The sequence below is a fragment of the Anopheles nili genome, chromosome 3, assembly GCF_943737925.1.
Source record: "Anopheles nili chromosome 3, idAnoNiliSN_F5_01, whole genome shotgun sequence".
NCBI lineage: Eukaryota > Metazoa > Arthropoda > Insecta > Diptera > Culicidae > Anopheles > Anopheles nili.
In genome coordinates this window covers 56,139,451-56,160,134 of record NC_071292.1, presented here as the reverse complement: position 1 = coordinate 56,160,134, position 20,684 = coordinate 56,139,451, and the positions used below count along the sequence as shown (strand labels likewise).

At 47.3% G+C, this 20,684-nt stretch overlaps 3 protein-coding genes across 3 annotated transcripts; 1 reads left to right on the top strand and 2 right to left on the bottom strand.

The window, feature by feature from the left end:
* Positions 1-1,808: 1,808 nt before the first annotated feature.
* Positions 1,809-5,163, top strand: LOC128722762 (leucine-rich repeat-containing protein 40). Its single transcript, XM_053816442.1, has 7 exons — positions 1,809-1,974; positions 2,861-3,051; positions 3,159-3,362; positions 3,436-3,559; positions 3,628-4,318; positions 4,396-4,776; positions 4,858-5,163. The coding sequence occupies exons 1-7, from the start codon at positions 1,809-1,811 to the stop codon at positions 4,961-4,963; spliced, it is 1,863 nt and encodes a 620-aa protein (XP_053672417.1). The 3' UTR covers positions 4,964-5,163.
* A 90-nt stretch (positions 5,164-5,253) lies between these two features.
* On the bottom strand, positions 5,254-9,466 carry LOC128723545 (probable E3 ubiquitin-protein ligase HERC4). Its single transcript, XM_053817297.1, has 9 exons — positions 9,398-9,466; positions 9,147-9,333; positions 8,506-8,893; positions 8,018-8,432; positions 7,802-7,938; positions 6,268-7,737; positions 5,957-6,182; positions 5,767-5,880; positions 5,254-5,699 (listed from the first exon to the last, which is right to left on the bottom strand). The coding sequence occupies exons 1-9, from the start codon at positions 9,464-9,466 to the stop codon at positions 5,547-5,549; spliced, it is 3,159 nt and encodes a 1,052-aa protein (XP_053673272.1). The 3' UTR covers positions 5,254-5,546.
* A 1,237-nt stretch (positions 9,467-10,703) lies between these two features.
* Positions 10,704-18,721, bottom strand: LOC128724651 (sphingosine kinase 1-like; the record flags this gene model as incomplete). Its single annotated transcript, XM_053818374.1, has 3 exons — positions 10,704-13,508; positions 13,591-13,690; positions 17,913-18,721. Coding segments are annotated over 3 exons (1,851 nt in total), but the record flags the coding sequence as incomplete, so codon positions are not given.
* Positions 18,722-20,684: the final 1,963 nt, after the last annotated feature.

Here is a 20,684-nt window from a genome sequence, read left to right as displayed (position 1 = left end):
CGCTTCGTGGCGATTTCAAAACCGTGCACTTAAAACCGTCTCTCCGGTCAATAATCAGTAAATAAATATTGGATGGGTTGTTGAACCGACTGTAAGACGCAAAATTCGACCGCCACTTCCGAGCTCCGGCGTGTTTGTGCGCTAACGTGTACCGACAACGGCCCGGTTTGCCCCACCATTCGCGTAGGGATACGCACGCGTGGCCTTTAGCGCGAACCAGAAATCGATCTGTACGTGAACGTACCAAACTGACACGCAGAGCCGTTAGCCCGCAGCCACACGGTCTTGCCAGCGACTCGGAAAGGATTATCGCGAAATCTTTTCGCCGACCTTGAACCACGGTTTGCGGTTTATAAAAGGTCAGAGATGTCGCCACGCGACCGCACACTACCCTTTTTCGGGAGGGAATCCTTCGGCTTTCGCAAACGCAAACACATGTCCCTTTTGCGCCTTTCGCGTGCACGCAGGTGGAATGTTTACGCCGTAAAGCAGAGCATTTTCGCTAAAAATATCACCGCCGTGAAGGAACGAACCGCAGGAAAAACAAACACCACCCAGCAACACACTAGCTCAAGGGGGGCTACACAACAGCTGATTTTGTTGTGACTGTTGGTGAGCGTTGGAGCGGTCGATTTGTTATTTACGCGCGCCTTCGCACCTTCGTGGAAATGGCACGATTATTGCATTTTCTACAACGATCGAAAGTAATTGGCCAGACGCGACTCGGACGTGAGGGGAAAAAATTGCACACTTAACAGACCGAATAAAGCTCCCTCCCACCTTTTTTTCGCAGTTTGTGGAGCAGCATATGTACTTATGATGCACATGTGGCTTATGGTTGTTTAATCAATCAATTGTTTATCGTAAACCCGACTAAATTAGTACCATTAAATTTGTCTGCTTTTGATTGCGACCCATTGAGGTAACGATTAGCACTAAATTTAAAAAAAATACAAATAGAAATATCACATCTTATGGAACACGCACCACATTGATTGACATCAACTCACTTGAAACCGACTGCTAAGGTACACCGTACGAGAGCCATTTGTTTTTACGAAAGTATTTCACAACTTGTGCAGTTCATTAAAAATGGATAAATATGCACTTCCAATAAAAAAACTATTTTTTTCGCCATGAACGATTGTTCCCAAAACAATCGCGCGAACACGGCTACACACCCTCAGACACGACAAACGTCAAAGCATAGAAGGGGTTAAAATATCACGTTTTTTTCGATTTTCGAAAGCGGGTTGGGATTAAAGTGTATTTTTAGTTCCAAATATCACACAGTTACACAAAAAAGATGGTACTATTTAATACAATAGATACAATTCAATGTTTTGTTTGTCTAATTATTTTTAAAAGATTCATGAATTGAGACAGCATATCATATAGAGCGATTTAGAGTTGAATTATAATGACATAGTATAAAGAATACAAAGTTATTTAAAAAATATATGTGTTATTCAAGTTGTTGAAAGTTCAAACTATTTAGCTGTTCCTTTTAAATCCAATATTAGATTAATTAATTGCAAAATAAACTAAATATACATTGATTTGAAAATTCAACAAAGCAGCCACGACCTAAGCGTCTTTCCTTCCCTCTCTCGTTTTCTCTCTCGCTCTCTCTTTCTTTCTTCATCGCTCTTTCGTTCACTCCCGTTATACATGGCGCTATTGGTGATTTGTTTTGCTTTCGCTATTCGTTGTTTTGGTTCCAAAGAAGCCACTACCGAGGCGTAGCGCCACCAGTTCAGAGAAAGTGAAACAATAGTGAAGTTTGCAAGGCCACAGCTGTGTGAACCATGAAGGCCCGACAAATGGCCCGCAGCCGGATCCGGGAGCAGGAGCTAAATCCCGTGTTTCACTTCCAAAACAAGACCGAAGACAACCAAATTCTTACGCGGGCCAGAATCAAGCAGGCGTTGAAAAGTGGCACACTAAATTTGTCGGGCAAGGGATTGGCATCAGGTACGTGGGACATGGAGCTTTACTACACAGGACACATGAAACGGTGGTTAATACCCAGCACCGTTAGCTGATACCAAGGTTGAATAACACGACAATGCAATAACCATTTCATGCCTCGTCGATGCGCGACGAGAGGTTTGTTGCATCAGAGCAGATGGAAAGAGAAACAAGTTTGCTGCGAACGAACCACTTACGTTCCAGCTGACGGATTTTGGCGTGATTTACGCGCCCTTCTACCACAACAAAAAATAGGAAACATAATCTCCGATCACCGTTCTGATGTTCCGGGGAAACAAAAATTAATAAATATACCTTGATCGATCGGATCGGCGTAATCAGCTTCCCTAGATGTGACCTTACTGGCACCGTTCCCGCCGGATCGGGGAGCAAATAATCGTTTCACGTCTCACTGATTCGGCGCCAAACTCGAGCAGCCTGTCGCTCACCAGCTGGCACTGGAATTCACCTTTTTGAACGGGTACAGTTGTGCGGCACCTTCGAAGGGAGTGCAACGATTTATCACGGACCGCCACTGGTGTCCTGTTGATATCGGTGATTAGTGGTGTTTCATTCATTTGTTCCGATCGAAAGGATCGCTCCTGCTGCTTGTCGACCAGACGACGGAACAGCTAACAAGTTAGTACACGGGTGCACTTTTTGCGGGAACGTTCAACGGAACGAGCCAGTGACAATGAGACGATCGAGAACGCACATTCCTTATCCCAAGCGGCGCTATCGGAAAATCCGCGGTAACGAGGTGGAGCGAAGTGGTTTGCGGATGGTTCGAAAAATTACCCCAACCATTTCTGCGCGGTGTTGTTAATCATCCTTTCGCCCTTAGGGAACGCTTATACTCGCTTACGTTTGTTCTCATTTGTTTGAACAGTGCCGGAAAAGGTGTGGAACTTGAGCGATTCGGATGAGAACGAGAAAGAGGTACGGTACGATTTGGATCGCTCGAACGATGAGGAAACCTGGTGGAACCAAAAGTCGCTGACTTCGTTGGATCTCAGCTCCAACACGCTGACGACGATCAGCGAAAACATTCAAAATTTAGCTGATCTTACTGTGCTGAATGTAAGGAGATCGCGTTGCCTTAACCATTAACAATTAACTCAACCATCGTTCCTGTCGGAACCATAACCGATATTTTACGCATTTGTAACTCATCTTTTTACCAACAGCTACAAGATAACGCATTAACAAGCCTTCCGAATAGCATCGGATCGCTAACCAAGCTAACCAAACTTAGCGTCAGCCGTAACAAACTGACCGAGCTGCCGGAGAGTTTCTTCCAGTTGAAGGAGCTCAAGCATCTCAACCTGTCGCATAATGAATTTCCCGAGGTCCACTCCAACATAAGTGATCTCATAATGCTTGAAACATTGGTAAGCATCATTCGCTTGGCAACGGTGGCTTTCATACACACGCTTCAACCGGTCCGGTGCGCCGTTATTTCAGGATATTTCGTTCAACAAAATTAACGCAATACCTGGTGGCGTTGGGTTCTTAGTTAGACTGCAGCAACTAACCCTGAGTAACAACCATCTAACGGAATTGCCGAACGATATCGTCAATTTGTGCAGTGAGTCAAAGGCGCGTTCACGTGTCACTCCGAATAGAGAGTAATGTTTGTTTGATCTATACCCTCAGAACTCCACAAGCTCGATCTGGCCAAGAACGACTTGAAACTGCTGCCACCGGTAATGGGCGAGCTGCGTAAGCTGGAATGTCTGTACGTGCAGCACAACGACATCGAGGAGCTGCCCGATTTTACTGGTTGCGAGGCGCTCAAGGAGCTGCACATCTCAAACAACTTCATCAAGACGTTGCCGGCGGACTTTTGCGAAAATTTGCCCCAACTGAAGGTGCTCGATCTGCGGGACAACAAGATCGAGCGGCTGCCGGACGAGATCGCGCTGCTCGCCAGCCTGACGCGGTTAGATCTCTCGAACAACACGATCAGTAGTCTGCCCTCGTGCCTGTCCACGCTGGCCCATCTCGTTAGCTTGCAGGTGGAAGGAAATCCGATCCGCTCGATACGCCGCGATATCATCCAGTGTGGCACGCAACGCATACTGAAAACGCTCAGGGAAAGAGACGGTACTGGCAAAGGGACACCGAAGACCGGAGCAGAGGGTGGTGGGTCGGGAATGGTCAAAAGTTCGCCCTTTGCTGCCGAGAGCACCTTTCCGGACGTTTATCAGATGCGCAAGGGCCGAGCGCTGATCGTTAGTTCGAAGGGCTTGATCGACGTACCGGAGGCCGTGTTTCTCGATGCACTTGAGGCGTGCGTTTACAACGTGGACATCAGCAAGAACAGGCTAACTGCCGTTCCATCTGGGTAGGATGAATCGAAACAGCGGCTACATAAACGAAAGAGAACTGCATGCTTTGATTTTGTGAGCTTTTCTCTTTTAGCATAACCAACCTGTCCGCTCTTCTGACGGAACTGAACGTTAGCTTCAATTTGCTCCAAACCGTACCGGCCTTCTTCTCGCAGTTCGAAAAGATCAGCTATCTTAATCTGTCCAACAACCAGATGGTGGACCTGCCGGAGGTAGTCGGGCTTTTAGTCACCCTGCGGGAGCTTAACGTCGTCAACAACCAGCTCAAACGCATCCCAGAATGCGTGTACGAACTGAGAGGGTTAGAGATATTTCTGGCCAGTGGCAACAAAATTGAGGAAATCGATGCAACTGATCGTGGGCTGGGTGCGCTCAAGCGGCTGGCAACGCTGGATCTGGCCAATAACAATATTAAACACGTGCCACCAATTCTGGGCACACTGAAGAACATCACGTAAGTGTGTGCCGAGTTTTTGTGTTCCCAATCTATCTGTTTTGACCTAATTGACTTTACCATGTACACAAAACACCGCAGCACGCTGGAGTTGATTGGGAACAGCTTCCGCCAACCGCGGCATCAGATACTGGAAAAAGGAACGGAATCGATCATGTCCTACCTGAGGGACCGCATTCCCCAGTAGGAGTCTGTGCACAACTGGCTGATAGTAAGGCATACGCATTTTGCGCCACAGCAAGCAGCTTCTTTCGCATAACAGGGTTATTACGTAGTACTGGCACCTGCACGCGTTCCTCGCATGTTCAACTCAAACCGTGATGTTTATGGCCATACTCGGTTACCTTACAGGATTGTGTACCAAAAATAAAGTTAAAAATTTTAATAGCCTCCATCGGCGAGTTGAAGAATCCTTTCTATTCGATACGGAGTGTTTCTCTCATGAATGAACTATACGGTTTATGAGTGAGCTAAATGTAAGTTTATGCAGGAAAAATATAGCTCCTACTGGTAGCATTGCTTACGAGTTTATTGCTCTCAAGCTCAACGTTTTAAAATGTGGGCAACATAATTTAAATTCGTTGTTTTTTTATAAACATGCAATAATATCAACGCTCCACCAATATCAGAAGGACTTCCGTGCCATCACGGAAGTCACTAGTTTAGAAACAACAATACAAGAAACCATAAATAAACGAAGGATTAATAGCAAACGTTTTTGGCAGCAAATCACCGACAGATCGAACGAAGAATGTTTGTTCGTATCGGTTTTATACCAAGCTGAATCCCTGCGTTTGTTGAATTGCCTGCAGCAACTTGTACTTGAGCTTTTCCTTCGTTTGGTACTGAGGTAGGTCGAGCAGATTGAAGCAGGTATGCGCCACCGGAAGAAACTTATCGTCCGGTGTGGGCTGGATAAAGATCTGAGAAAAGGAACGCATAGATATTGCATAGTAATATAATCAAATTTAACCTATTCAACAAGCTTACCTTAATGGCTTTCATGCCCATGATCGGAATACGATCACAACCGGTAAGAAAAAGTAGGAACTTTTTCTTCTCTTCCACCGGAAGCTCGTGAAATACTTCCCAAAACCACCGTACCTGTAGCGAAGGAAACGATGTAAAAGGTTAGGTCAGCCTGCCAATGTTTTCGCACTACCAATCAACACCCGCGTACCGTCTGATCGCTGCAGGAATACCCGTTCTTGTACTCCGCGTTCTCCTCCAGTGACAACCAATCGTACTCCTCGTTACCAACCACCACCGACATCAGCTCGTGCGCCTTGAACAGCTTCAGTACGCGCCCACCGCAGACACGCATGAATCCGTTATGGAACTGCCGGAATGATTTCTCCACCGATTTGTTGAACACGTAGTCTATATACAGTTGCACAAATTCGTGCCTGCAGTAGAGGAAAATTTAATTAATTCCAAAATCAGCTCATTCCACAGGGTGTTTAGGACAGCACCCATGCACCCTTCACTTACTTGTTCGATTGTGTCACAGGTATATTCTCGCCATTCTGTTTCAGTGGAATGGTCTGCATCTCCCCGAAGTAGTCCCGGGTTGTAGAAAAGGTGAGATCAAAAACTTGCTCCAGATCGGGCTCGTCATAGTCCAGTATGTTCTGCATCGATCGCGCTATCACTGGTGCTAGATCCTGTAGATCACTCATATCCACTTCTTCCCCCAGCAGCTTCTTGTACAGGGCGAGTGGGAACGGCAGGGCGATGATCGTAAAGTTATAGATCGCCAGTCCGCACAAGATTCCGATGAGCGCAAACATGTTGTCATCGCTGTCGAAGAAATCCTCCGTGAACCAGATCGTGCGGGAATCATCAAACGCCTTGAACATGCCGTACTTCGGATCGAGAATGTCCCGCAACAGCAGCATAAAAAACTCTTTCCGCACACCGCCCGCGTCTTCGGCTTCCTCGCCGCAGAACTTTATCTTGATCGGTTTCTTGAGATCGCTTGCCGCGTACAGCGACAGCTCGCGGATCGTATCTTGCACGATGTTGTCACGCGTCACGTTCAGGACGATAAACTGCGAGTTTGGGTTGTGAGCGCAAAACATCGACATAAGGTTCACCGTGGCTGCGCTGTGCATTGCTTGGTACATCTGCATCGCTTGGTCAGTCTGAAGTAGCAGCATTTTTGCTGCGGCATTGAAAATGAACGGATAATTACATAGCGAAAAAGTAACACCCTTGGTGTCGGCTGTCCACCGAACGTAGTCATGGCGAATGTCAAGAATGTCGTCGATCTCGTTGATATGGAACTGCTCGTACGGTAGCTTCTGGGTTCGTTTGTGGTGGTTAATCCAGTACAGGATCGACAGCATATCAAGGATGGTGGCCAGATGGGCATCATAGTGCACCTCCTGCTTGCTCTCGGATTCGAGGACGTGCGGAAACTTGAAGTTGATTATGTACAGAACGACACTCTTAAAGTTTTCCACCATTCGCTCGAAGTACTCCTTCGGTGTATTTGCCCACCACAGCACCACGATTTCGTACGCATTCTTTACGAGCTTCAGCACCGATCGGCTGAACGGTGAGTGCAGCTTTTGGTAGTGCTTCGGATTGATAAACTCATGGTACAGAGGCAGCAGCAGATAGATCCGCAGCGTCTCCACGTCGGCAGGCGATTGCGTTAAGGCACCGAGTAGGTCGGACTCGATGGAGTCGCGGATCAGTTGCTTGATAGATTCACATTCGATTTTCCGTATTTGATCGAACGTTTTCTCTGCAGCTTCCAAGTCGACTCCCGGGTGTTTCGAGGTGCAGCAGAAATGCATATCGTTCGGCAGCAGCAAGGATCCGTTCATGCAAGCCAACGACTTGAACGTTGTTTCCACAGCCGACATAAGGTCTAGTTCCACCGTTTGTTCCGCTTTGATCTGCGCCAGTTCCTTTCCCAACTCCAGCGAGAGCGAAAGAATTTGGGTGTTTTTACTGTACAAGAATAGAGTTGAGTTAATATAACGTGAAAATCGTAAACACTTTCGTTAGCACTCACTCATGTACACGGTAATCTGCAGAGCTTTCATCTTCCAGAAGCGAAACGAAACACTGATCCCCTCCGGAAAATATGCGATTTACAGTCTTTTGCTCTTCTTCAACACAGCCTGATGGATTTTCCGAATCGGACTTGAACTGAAATAGGTTAGATCAATAGAAAGGGAAGCTAGTATGCTGATATGCTGGTGAAGCCAAGAGGATGCCACCTACGTACCCATGGTCCCCGAACGATCTGTGGAGTATTGTAGTTCCCCACCATCCCAGTGCCCAGCTGACCGACTCCGCTCAGCCCAAAGCCGTATATTTTACCACGCGATGGCACGAACGCCAGCGTATGTCGCCGGCCACATGCAATCTGCGTAATTTTGCTCCCCATCAGCTCGAACACCATGCGCGGCAGTATCTCGTTGTTACAGCTGCCGTGGCCAAGCTGGCCAAACGTTCCGGCGCCGCACGTGAACACTCCACCCTCGTTGGTGAGAAAAACGGAGAAATCATCCCCACAGCTAATGTAACGCACGCCCAAACTCCGCAACGTGCGCAGCTGGGTCGGGTGGCAGCGCGAGTTCAAATCGTTCAGGCCCAGCTGGCCGAAGGTGTTTTTACCCCAACCGAAAATAGCGCCGGATCTACAACAAAACCATCGTTATTTCAAGTTATTATAATGAGCGTACGCAAGAAAAGACTCTTTGCTGGACTTACTTCGACACGGCAAAGCTGTGGTTTCCCCCACAGGCGATGAATGCTATCGGTATGCCGGCAAGCGATTGGATCAGTGTCGGTACCGTCACTTTCTCGCTTATCGTCCCGATGCCGAGTTGACCGTACGAGTTTGAACCCCAAGCGTACAGCTCCCCACTGTTGGTTAAGACCAGGCAGTGGTATTGACCGGAGGAAATTTGGACCACGTGTTTGGTACCGATGGTTTTGACCATCCGCGGTACACTGCCGTTTTCCGTATCGTGGCCAAGCTGGCCGACGGTATTCGAGCCAAAACTAAACACGTGGCCCCAGTTCGTCAGAGCCAGCGAATGTGCTACTCCACAGCTGACGTTCGTTATGATGTAGTTTTCCAGCGACGTCAGCAGCTCTGAAAAAGGATCGAAGTGGTTAGATACCATCATTCAAAACGCCGAATGTAAAAAATTGCGCCATAAATTCCGGTCAGTGTGTGGAAGCGGTAAGTGCGTCAATTTCGAGCAGTCCAGTAGTGAAATTAGTAAATCGAAAACGATAATATAATTAATTTCGTATCGTCCACGCGAGGCAACGGAATCGTCCAACACAAATGTTTGCCGAAAAACAATCGTGTAGATATGTATGATGAAAGAATAGTTACATACTAAACCTCGACATACGTGGCCTTTTATTCGGTAGACTGTCCGAGCCGTGGCCCAGCTGACCGTGGTCATTATTGCCACAGGCATACATTTTGCCCTCTCGCGTGAGGAGCAGCGTGTGGCTGGTACCACAAGCCGCTTGAGTGACTTCTACCGCGCGTGACCAGTCCATCTTGCGCGGAACCATCACCTGCGAAAGGAAAGCGAAGATCGATTATAACAGCCCATAGACGGCGAACGGTGTTTATGTTTACTTGCTCCTCCTCGATGCCACCGAGACCGAGCTCGCCGTGGGCTGTATTGCCCCAGCAGTAGACAGCCATTTTGATGGTGATTCCCTACTCAACCAATCTGTGGGAAGTAGAGAAAGTATAATTAACATTTAACAGCCGATCCAACAGCACTCCACTACACGCCGGGTTGGCAAGTTCCCGTTCTGATACGCATCAACAACTGCGCCTAATATCTCGCGTTGGGAATGGCGTCATTTATCAAACAAGTCAAATGACGAATCACAACTAGGACCAACCACAACTTCAAACTAACCAAAAAGGGGCGACTGCAATGATGCAAGAAAGCATGACCGTTACTTTTTCCAACCCTACCACGCAAGCATTCTGCGGTACGAAAAGATCTAGAATATTCACAGCTTTTGTATCGATAAACACAGAGTTGTGTGTCACCAGCTACACGCTAACAAAATACTTTCTTCCGTCGCGCGTCCTTCAAAGGCAATCCCATTTCTGTTACAACTATGATTCGGGTTTGCCTACGATCGTAAGATCATAGCGAAAATATCAACTCAACTCACCTTCCAACACGGGGTCACTTACGAACAATAGTTTTCACATGTATTCGCACCCCTAATTCGATGTCGGCTAGTACGGAGAATGCCTTGTAGCGATTTCGCGCTATCTGTTGTAATAACACTGAATTCCAGCACCGATCGCACAGTTGGTGCAATCATTCACAGCCAATTTAGAAAGCTAATTATTAAGGACTTGTGGTAAAAGACATTTAGTTTATGACAGTAAACTCTATTTTCCAGGATGAACTAGTTTAGGTATCCTTCTGTGGCGAGCCGTTTGCTTTGTTTACGTTTTTTTCCTATGGATTTTGACGTTTATCTGATCCACGGAAATTTCGAGACTCACGACTTGAGCTGCTAGTGAGCGCTGTGAAACCGCACAGTGGGATCGGCAACTTCATTTGATTGTCCTTATGCTGAAGCAAAACGCAGTAAAAAGGATTTGAACTAAATAAAACACGCTTTATGGAAAGAATTGGGTAAAAGCAATCTAACATGTTTTTTTGTTATTTTTATGTGACTGAGCTAACGTGGCTACATTCGAATCTAACCTAACAGTAATATCGAGTTTTTCCGGCAATACGCACCGTTTTTACCCAACGGCATGAGATATGGCATGATGAAATGAATTTCCCGTAGATAGCAAGGATGTGTCGCACCATGTGGTCGAAACAGATTTTCTTTCAAACCCTTCTCGTTTGATAGGAACGAAGCTAGAATGAAAACACGCCTGAAATATATATTACAAATCCATTAGCTATTTATTTGAATGTTATTAAATCGTCCTTTCCCTCATTTTTGTAATCGTTATAACGAAGCATGCAACAAAACGCAACATTTATCGCTGGGTAGTGCCCTTGGAATTCTTGCCCCAAACAGAAAAAAGAATCATCCAACAAAAACAACGTTTAAAGAATCTGCAATCGACACGTGGCGCAACGCAACTGTTATTGATCGTAACGAATCACAGTCATATTTACTCTTTTTGTTTTACTTTCACTAATTTGTGTGATGAGGCTTGCTCATCGGTTTGCTCCATGGACGGTTAGGTGATTTGCACGTGAACAAGAAGTACGTAAATGTGGTACCATCATCATAATACATAATATAAGCTCCAAAAAGGATTGCTGTTACTGTTGGTGTGCGTATTACGAAATCTACATCCTCAAGCGTGCGATTACCGCTTGAGACCTGCGCGACTAGACTATTCAAAGAAAAAGGGAAGAATACAAACAGATAATAGAAAAAAAAGTAACTATCTAACCTACATTTTCATGATATCTTTGATATTAGAGGTATTAAGATTACAGTACAAACTAACGTTCACTACTGCTAGTATTTGCTTTTCGGCAACGCCAGTTGGATAATGTAATACGGATTGGAAATATTTACACTCGCACCACAGGATAATCGATTGGCAACGGGCATAACGACACGAAGCCTTACCCAAACATCTGTAAATGTCTATACGGCACAACCATTTCTTCCCTTTTCTAGTTTTGTCATTGCTAGGAACATGCAATTTGCTGCTGACAATGAACCTTAAGGTGACGACTTTGTTTCAATCCATCGGGAACCGCTTACATTCTTTCTATTTTACTCTTACAATATGATACTCGAGGGGATGCATTATAACTAACGCTAGAATAGTAAATGTTATCATATTTTTACCTCTCTCCCGTAGTCTAATAAATTGCTTTTCATTTATGCGCTATGGAGGCGAATGTTATTCAAGTACGGCTTATTGTAAACCACCATCATTTTACACTGACTGGAATATGTATATATATGACGTGACGATATTGGTTGTAAGTGTACGCTTAAAATGCATTTCTATCAATAGCAGTTTCACTCTAGTTTTGGTTTCCTTTCTGATCGTCCCCTGCAACTACATCTTGGTGGTTGGAACAAGGAGTTTCTTGCAGTGCAATGAATTGCTCTCTGGAACCGCGGCTATCAATAACCACTCGATCAGTACCTACCACTAAGCCCTAGCGTCTAAGAATTGGTTCATTGCTTATCGTTCGGTATGCGTTCAACTCCTTATCACTTTATGTGCTTATCGCATTTCGCTAGCTGATGCTGATATGGGTTGAATTTCTAATTGATCGCTTCACAGGATAAATGAAACTATTTCGCCGCGGTGCGCCATGACAGACGCGCTAAGATTTCACCCCAAATTGGCTATAATATTCCCGACTCCTGGCGTCCGACGGGGAGTTGTGAACTGCAATTGATGCGACACACGCACACGTAACCAAGTTTGGCACGACTTTAGTTTTCCGGTTGCTGAATTGCTGTGGAATGGTTGGTGTCAATACGTTCGAGCATAACGTAGCGACCTTTTTTTACAAGTGCACCAGCGGATGGGTAACAATTGCGTTAAATTAGTACGTATGGCTTCTTCTGCATGCTGCCTTAACTAAGATATCGATCAGCCTAACAGACGCTGGCTTCAGGAGCTGGCTGACTTTTTGGAGTGACTTGTAAGTAGGCTTCTCTTCAACCTAGGGTAACAGTATCCTTACACAACAGGTAGAAAAATTAACATACATTTCAAACGAACAAAAGTACATTAAAACAAATTGTTGATACCACAAACGAACTGGTGCGCCTTACTTCGGGACCATCACCTTCGCTAAGCTAGGAAATATTTCCCCCTGAATCGGTCCGCACTCGACTTTCTCACCGTCCACAGTCATATGACCGTTCGTGCCCGCCGGTTCAATCCGGAACGCCGTAACGGGCACCATCTGGATGTGTTCGTTCGCCTGCATCGGAATGTGCGTTCCGCTGCTCAAACCCAGCAGGAACGATAGCAGTTGAGCTCGCGAGACTCCCCCACGGATGATCACCAGCCAAATGATGCCATCGTTAAGGCGTGACTCGGGTGCAAAATAACACTCAGTGCTGAGGTGCGACTGGTAAGCGGCGTGGACCATCACGAACTCTCCCACTATGCTCTGCCAGCTGTCCGGGACGGATGCGGTTAGCGCCGGGAGCCGCGAAGGTGGTCCATACATCTGCACAACCGTTGCCACGCCACCGTTGGGTCCACCATTCTGTAACGGATCGTCATTGGAAGCCTTGTCGCTCTCGTACACACTGTCGACCGTCGAGAAGTAGGTGCTTTTGCGTGAGGTGGCCGAATACCAACTGTCGATGCGAGGCCGGAACGAATCCAAGTTGGTGCCGGTCTCCAGGGACAGCACGTCACTAAAGTTAGTATCACAGGCGTCGCAGCTTCCGATAGTACCGTCGTGGCCGGATAACCCCCGGCAATCGCGACAGTTGAGCGTAGTATTGTAGCTAACGCTGTGCTTAAGTGTCCCAACACCGCCTCCAGACGGGTTGGACATCGTGCCACCTCCACCGCCATTGGTTTGACTAACTAAGGCCGGTAGGTAAGACACTTTGCCTTGGTACGTGCGCAGGCTGATTAACCGATGGACGGACCAAACGGTGAACCGTTGGCCACCGATGGCACGCAACCGTTCGCTCTCGATGTCGATGTCCGAAATGAGACCCCAACCGACCGAGAGGAAGGAGAACATGATCTGAAAATCGGAGAACAGAATATAAGATAAAGATCGTAGCACATTAGTTTAGCGGACGGGTATTATAGAAACCTCTACTTACATTTGAACGCGTTTCGACTCTCACTACGTCTAACATGGAATGTCTTCCCTTAACTACCATTAAAGCTGACGCCAGCACGGGCTTCGTTTCGAAAGGCTCTCTGCAAGGACACAACAGGAAGGTATAACTAATTAATAAGGAAATAAGGAAGGTAAAAACTAATTTTCTGGGTTTATGCGAACGATTTTATGATCGAAGATGATTTCATAAATAATGGAGCTTGAATGACGAACTAAACAAACCTACAAAAATGTCTTATCGTCATCAATCACGACTCACATCTACATTTCATTGCTTTTCAGCTTATGTTATCACGATACGACGGCTTATGGGACGACGAATGATTGTAAATCATCCACTTCAACGTAGCAAATGCGTAGTTTAATATTTCGGTTCGGGTTTTCTTTGCGAAAAAATCAAAAAACCCCATAATAAGGATGTGCTACATCATGTCAAGGATATAGGTTTAAAGCGATCCCTTTTCACCAATCATCCGTTGATATCAATTGCTATGTTTTACAGGCATCTCTTTCGACAGACTAAATTGGTTAACCAACTATAGGAAGTCGACAGCAGTACAACGTTTGCGTGAAACAATACTGTTGTCACTGTCGTTGCGAATTGAATTATCTTTGACCTCCGTGCTCGAGAGCCCCAAACGAATTCGAAAAGCAACAATCTGACAGGGTGAGGATAAAACGTCTGACACTTGCCTGTCCTCATTGATTAGGAGTATCTTATCAAAAGCAAATCGACCGCTTCTCTCTCGCCCATTTCTGTACTCTAATTCCGATGGTGACGATTGGATATGTGTGCCTGTGTCACGCCACAGCACGCAAGCGAGTGACAAACAAACAAAAAAAAAACCAGAGCTGTTGCATTTCAACCGGCTCATGGAACACCGGAAAATCCCGCCTGAATTTGGAATCGACGGGATGATGATGGTGGTGGTGCCTCGGTGCGCTTTTACCAACCGCCAACCGGCAACCGAATATCGCAAGTGCCCCCAAATACCGGTTTGTCAAGTCCGGTGGCTCTTATTCCCTCTCTTTCTCTCTCTCTCTCGCGGTCGGTCTCTAATGCCGTTTCGTCGGCATGTTTTCCTCGTGCCCTCGTGGTTTTCCCAGTTGAGGTGGCCACATCGGCCACTATCTCGACCACTTCTCGGCACATTGACTGGCACGGTGCCAGAGTTGCTGAGGAGGAGCGGCATTATGTAATCCGCTCCTCGTTTGGTATCACATCGATCAAACACCAGAGGCACTAACCTCCCTTCAGTCGGGAGGCGCATTCCTATTTTTTTCTCCACCTCGACATCATTCTATCCGCAGAGCCTACACAGGGGGCGCGATGAGAAGGCCACTTCTGCAAATGAAAATGGCCAATCACCAGCACGGTTTTGTGGAGTGGGCTTTTATGACCCGGTGCCTTCTAACTGATTCTCCTTTTTTTTGTTTTGCTGTTGCCAACCTCGTGTCAATAAAGGATCGACCCGGGTTCGGTAACGACCGTAAGTAGCGTGGCGCGGCTTGAGAGCAGGTGTTGAGAGCAGGATGTGCAGCTCTCGTACGCTGATCCGTTTTGCGGTCACATCATGTGGGTGTTGGGATCTGTGGGTGGTAAAATCGATACGCCTAACCATGCGCCCATATCCCGTCGTGGTGTGGCTAATGGTGGTGTGTAAATTGTGTCCTTAAAATATTGTAAAATTAGACCATCTGCCAGTACCGCTCTCTACGCCAAAACTGCCACCATTAAACCCAATTAGCAGAGCATCGGGCATAATGAGAACATGTAGCCCACCTCCAGATGTGAGCCTTCAATATTCGACACCGACCATTGGCGTCATTATTGGCTCGTCCGTTGGGATTGCTGCTTGCTACGTTTAACATCAACACGAAGCGGAACAATAAGCACTAGCCACTTCAAAAAGGCTTTAAAAATGACGGAAGGGAGGTGGGTAGTACAGGAAGCTCCGGAGATTGTGACGCAATGCTTGATCATCGGTTATTTCCAAAGGGAAGCGACGGCTGACGCAAATAATGCGAATTGTGTTTGCGTAGGGAACGACGATTGGATTTGTTTGCCGACGAATCGACGAGTCAGAGATCGAGAAGGTGGTAATCTACCCCATTTTGCAGGCCCTCTCGAGTCTGTGTCTGACGAAGTTGATGGTTAGACTCTTTTGGTAAACGCGAAAACTCTCCCTATCGAGGTCAAACAGTTTTGGTACCAACGAATTACTGCATCCTGGTGATGCTAGCAAAATGAATCAAGATATAAAAAAAGAGTAACCCACAAGAGGCAAAGTTCATGCTGCCCTTTGGAAATCCAACTTTTTGTCCATCAGCGTGGTTGGGAGCTCTCGAGGTTCGCTTGTTCAAGTCATCTTCTCATCGGCAAGTGGAGCTTACAAGCACACAAAGAAGTCAAACAAGCGAACAAACAGACAAAACGCAAGCAGGCAAGATCAGATTAAACCCCCAACGATCAAGTGGATTCAAACAACGAGAGAGAAAAAAGGAACAAAGTACAGCATCCAACCGATCAACCGGTGGGAAGGCAAAAAAAAACGAGGCATAATTGCAGTACGACAACAATCCCGGAAAAGAGTCACACACCTTCGGCGCTCAAGTGAGGCAGTCAATATAAATAGAACCGCGAACTTTATTCGCTTCTCGTTTGTGTCCGTGTCGTAGGCAACTCGGGCTCCGGAGGCGATCGGGACAAAAACAATTCCCAAGGTGACCAGTGACGGGCGACATATCGAGAAGCTTATCGCGTCCAAAGCAATGCGTCGCTGAAACGCACTCAGTCGCACCCATCCGTGATCCGCCAGGCCGGAATCTATGCTTTTTTTTCTCTCTTCGATTAACGCGACACACGCGCGGGCGCCTGGAAATACATCTGCTGTTGTTGCGCGGTTTAAAGTTAGCATTTGTAGCTCTCTTATCACGCCGATCGTGCGCAATGATAACGCAAATAAAGATAGTCACGGAAGAGGCGACACCCATATTGCCATCGCGCGGTGGATGTGTTTTGACAAACGATTTCATATTCCCATCGCAAACTTTGGTAGATCAATGATACAGCGCTACAGCTACCCATTCCTCCGTTGCAAACTGTTGTCAATCTGCTATCTTGTGGTTGTTACGAAACTAGTTCACGATAATGTAAACACGTTTCAGATTCCCTTGTATCCGGTGTGGGAAACAGTATTGAACCGCGATTGTAGCATTGTACAGCACACGCAAAACGGGTGGATGAATAGATTAGCCACTTTAATACGTGCTAAAATGGCGTATATACAAACCCCGGGGCTCGATCACGCTCAGAAATTCAAATGGCTGTTAGGGTGGAAACGATCAGTCGCTCATTTGAGTCACATTCGAGCCAGCTAAAAGTGGAAATGGTTTAAGCGAGAGAAAAAAAAATATAATACGCCCGCCCGGAAACATGAGAGATGCAGCTTTCCATCGCGTTTTCTCGTGCCATTAGCGCGAGTTCAACTTCCGGTCTCCGTCATCACGAATATGAACGGAACCAAACACACCACTCGATGACATTTAGACCACATGATGCAATTACTTAGGTCCCATAATTGCTCCTTACCAGTCAAGGCTATGGCTGTACCAAGTTGGCAGGTGTAAATTAAGTATCCGGAACCATGCCCATAACCCGATTCCACGTCATGTTTTAAGATAAAATGCACCACACACGTGTGATTTATGCGATTGCAGCACATCGAGCACTGTGTGTGTAGGAGGGTTTGCGTGATTCGAAAGCATGTTTGCGGTTTGATATTGAATTAACACGAACTGAAGCAAAAACAAAAACCCCCACCGCGAAGCGGTTTGAAGGAATGAGCCGGCGGGGAACACTCTCGGCAGAATTACTCTCGCAATATCAGCAGTTTGTTGTTGTGGCGTATAATAGAATTACGCATGGCTAATGCATTATTGCGCGACGCAAATGCTTATTGGCAAACAAACACCCCTGAGTCTTGCTCTCTCTCTCTCTCTCTTTCTCTTTAGCGAGACAAATTCAAACAACACCAACTGTTTGCTTAAGCAACACCGCGGCAATGGCACGTGTGGTAGCAGTTGCATCTCCATCGTCCGGTTTTCAAAGATCGGACGAATTGTCTCAAATCATCGAGCGCTAATCTACACGCTGGTGTGAAAACCATCCGACCTTTTCCGGATGAATGAACCCCGAATGTATACGCCCCAGATGAATGTGGATGAATTTCCTTCCCCAGATAACAGAGCTCCACGGATGTTCGTTTTTGTCCCATGTTTTCCCACAACCCACGTACTTACTCGTAGAGAAAGGACACGGTTTTTGCCAGACCGTTGCCGGAACCACACGGGACGATACCGATGGGCAGCTCGTCGATCGCCGTCTGCCAATCCTCGCGTTCGAACAACCCATTCAGGACCTCAAAGAAGATACCATCGCCACCGATCACGACGATCCCCCGCCACAGGTAAACGTCACGCACACGCACAAACTCCCGTGCCCAGTCACTTTTCTTCGTGATGTGCAGATCGTACGGGATCTCGGCTTCGGTGAAAACCGGTGCCACGCGCTGGTGGAACATTTCGCGCGCTTTTCCCGAGCCCGACTTTGGGTTGAGGATGATCAGCATCCGGCGGGCGTCTCGTGGTTGGTAGGGCAGTTTCTGTACCGGTTCACCCGCGATCAGATGCTTAACGGCAGAGCGCCATCTTTGCGCTTCCCGATTGTTATCCTCGTACCGATCAAACGACCGGAAACGCAGCGTGATGGTGGTACGATCGCGGAATCCACCACGCCGATTGCGCTTCAGGATGTACGCGTAAATGTACAGATAGGCACTGACGTCCGTTTCGTCCTGCTCGTCTGAGTTTTCCTCCACCACCTTTAGCTGGTTGGAGCTCGAGATGGAGGCGCACGTGCACGACGAGCTGCCACGTGATCGGCGTTTGCTGCGCAAACACCGACACCCGATGATGTCCTTCAGCGGGATCGTTTGCTCCTTGGTCGACCCGTTCGATTGCTTCTTCAGACAGAGTCCCTTGTCGGTGAGTCGCACCTCAAAGACGGTGTTTTTCTTCGAGCTGATGAAGAATATCTCCGTCATGTAGACTTTCGCTTCACCAGGCATTCCCGGGGTGCCGTCCGAGGACTGTTGGAGATCCGGCACCGCAACCGCGATACCTTTACCCCCAAAATCGTCCTCAATCTCGCGTCCACGCCGTTCATCCAGCGCGGGCAGCGTTTCGCCAAGGTTCACCTTCGGTTTGTAGGAGGCCATGGTGCGTGTGCGTGTGAGTCGCTCACTCTCAGATGGCCCGCCTTTGACACTATCAGCAAACGGGGCAGCGATACCGGCAGTGACGCGATCGCAAAACCTTTTGCCACCAGTTGCACATCAGATCAGACCCGTTCCCCGGTCCACTGGAGCATGGTAATGCACGGTGCACGTGTTAACGGAAGGGTGTGTGTGTGCTTATAGTTCGATTCCACTTTCAGTTGTGCCGCTTTTCCGCCGATCCGCCGCTATCTCACTCGTTTCGTGTTTTCCGTGTCTTACTATGTCCTGTCACGCTCGGTAGATGTACCAACTTTCTATTGCTGTAAAGTGAAATAGATTTCGTGTTTTTACAGTCCATATGGCAGGGGTCACCATTGGGTTGTGTATGTGCACGCTTTTGAGGGAAGAAATGATTGATGTCGGAAGTACACTGGAACTGACGTGGGAAGGAAACTGAATTTCGACCCTGACCGCGTGTTTCGGGGAACATGTGAAACGCTCAAACCATGCAAATGGTTCGATCGATGCATGGAAACGGAGAAAAACTACAACTTTGTCTGAAATTTGCCCGTCATATTGGCCTTGATTCGGCACAACACGTAAGGGCTCGGCACATTGTGGCGTCATCCACGGGTCCCCGCAGGGCGTTGGTAGATTTCAGATAGAAAGCCGCCTGCATAAAGGAAAGCCTATTGCCACAAATCACGGCAACCGTTACTTATGAACGATGACGTCGTAAGGTCCATCGTCATGGTCAATGGTGAAACGTCCCGCTGGGGATCTCCGGAATTCCCTATGCGATTGCTTCCCAGCCCAGGGCCAGCGATGAAAACAGGTTTCACTATGCAAGCAAAAGCAATCGGTTTGTCAAGATTTGCAAGGTTACCACAACCGACTCTTGCATAAATGCGTCCATCAATTGCGTGGTGGTGCGAAAAACAAAACTCTTGCTGGAGGCCAATTCGAATTGTTTTTGGGGATTGGTGCCATGTCAAGCCCACTGTGATCAATGTGTCCGCCCGAACGCCTATAGTGTACCGGGCCACGTTGTTCAATTGCGTGACCTAAAGCCATCAAAGTAGCTTTGAGGCAAGATTGCAACTTGTAGTAGGCGATATTTAGCCAAAACTATTGGGCTGGTGAGGAGCGGGAAGGCCGTCCTAAGGACGAGCGTAAGTTCCGGCTGGCTAGTAAATGCTAGGGAGTGAAAAACTGCCACCGAATCGCGGGCATGGGATCCAAACGTGCGCGGTAGTACCGTCCTACTGGGGCATTTGTTTTCCACTTTTCCACGACGGTGTATTGGGGCGTCGAGATTGGGGCTGTGATAAGGCTTCTTCCAGCGGTAACTCTGAGCGTTATCCTCGCTCACAGACGAATGTGTCCTTAGCGTTTCTCCGTACCTGTGGCACGCGTTTCGAGGAGCGCCTTCAAGGAAGGAGACGCGTTCGTGTTGAATAGACAACTTAAAACTTGTCCTTAATAGAAACGCCGTAGGATTTTCACACCGAACGGAGGATGAAGAAAATGGTGCCATTTCCTACGCCTTCGTCCACTCGGCTAATCAAAGCCTGCTGTTTGGTGCTGTTGTTTGGTGCGGAGAAGGTTTAACTTGGCTCCGGCTCGTAAGCAAATGCTTAACGAGGTGTTTGGCGCCGTGTGTAGAGACGGACAACTGTTGTAAAGACGGGTCACACGATGATAGCGCCCAATGATTGCGGAAGCCACTAAATCATCGTTAACGATAGTCGGTTAGGACCGCGAACCGTACACCCAACAACAGAGTTAAAATGCT

What these genes read in the sequence shown, in the direction of transcription:
- LOC128723545 (XM_053817297.1), bottom strand. Translation starts at nt 9,466, where the DNA reads ATGGCTGTCTACTGCTGGGGCAATACAGCCCACGGCGAGCTCGGTCTC. An exon ending in GTGGCATCGAGGAGGAGCAA is followed by an intron (nt 9,334 to 9,397) that starts GTAAACATAAAC and finishes TTCCTTTCGCAG; the next exon opens with GTGATGGTTCCGCGCAAGAT. An exon ending in CACAGCTTTGCCGTGTCGAA is followed by an intron (nt 8,433 to 8,505) that starts GTAAGTCCAGCA and finishes GTTTTGTTGTAG; the next exon opens with ATCCGGCGCTATTTTCGGTT.
- LOC128722762 (XM_053816442.1), top strand. Translation starts at nt 1,809, where the DNA reads ATGAAGGCCCGACAAATGGCCCGCAGCCGGATCCGGGAGCAGGAGCTA. An exon ending in CTAACTGCCGTTCCATCTGG is followed by an intron (nt 4,319 to 4,395) that starts GTAGGATGAATC and finishes TTTCTCTTTTAG; the next exon opens with CATAACCAACCTGTCCGCTC. An exon ending in GGCACACTGAAGAACATCAC is followed by an intron (nt 4,777 to 4,857) that starts GTAAGTGTGTGC and finishes AAAACACCGCAG; the next exon opens with CACGCTGGAGTTGATTGGGA.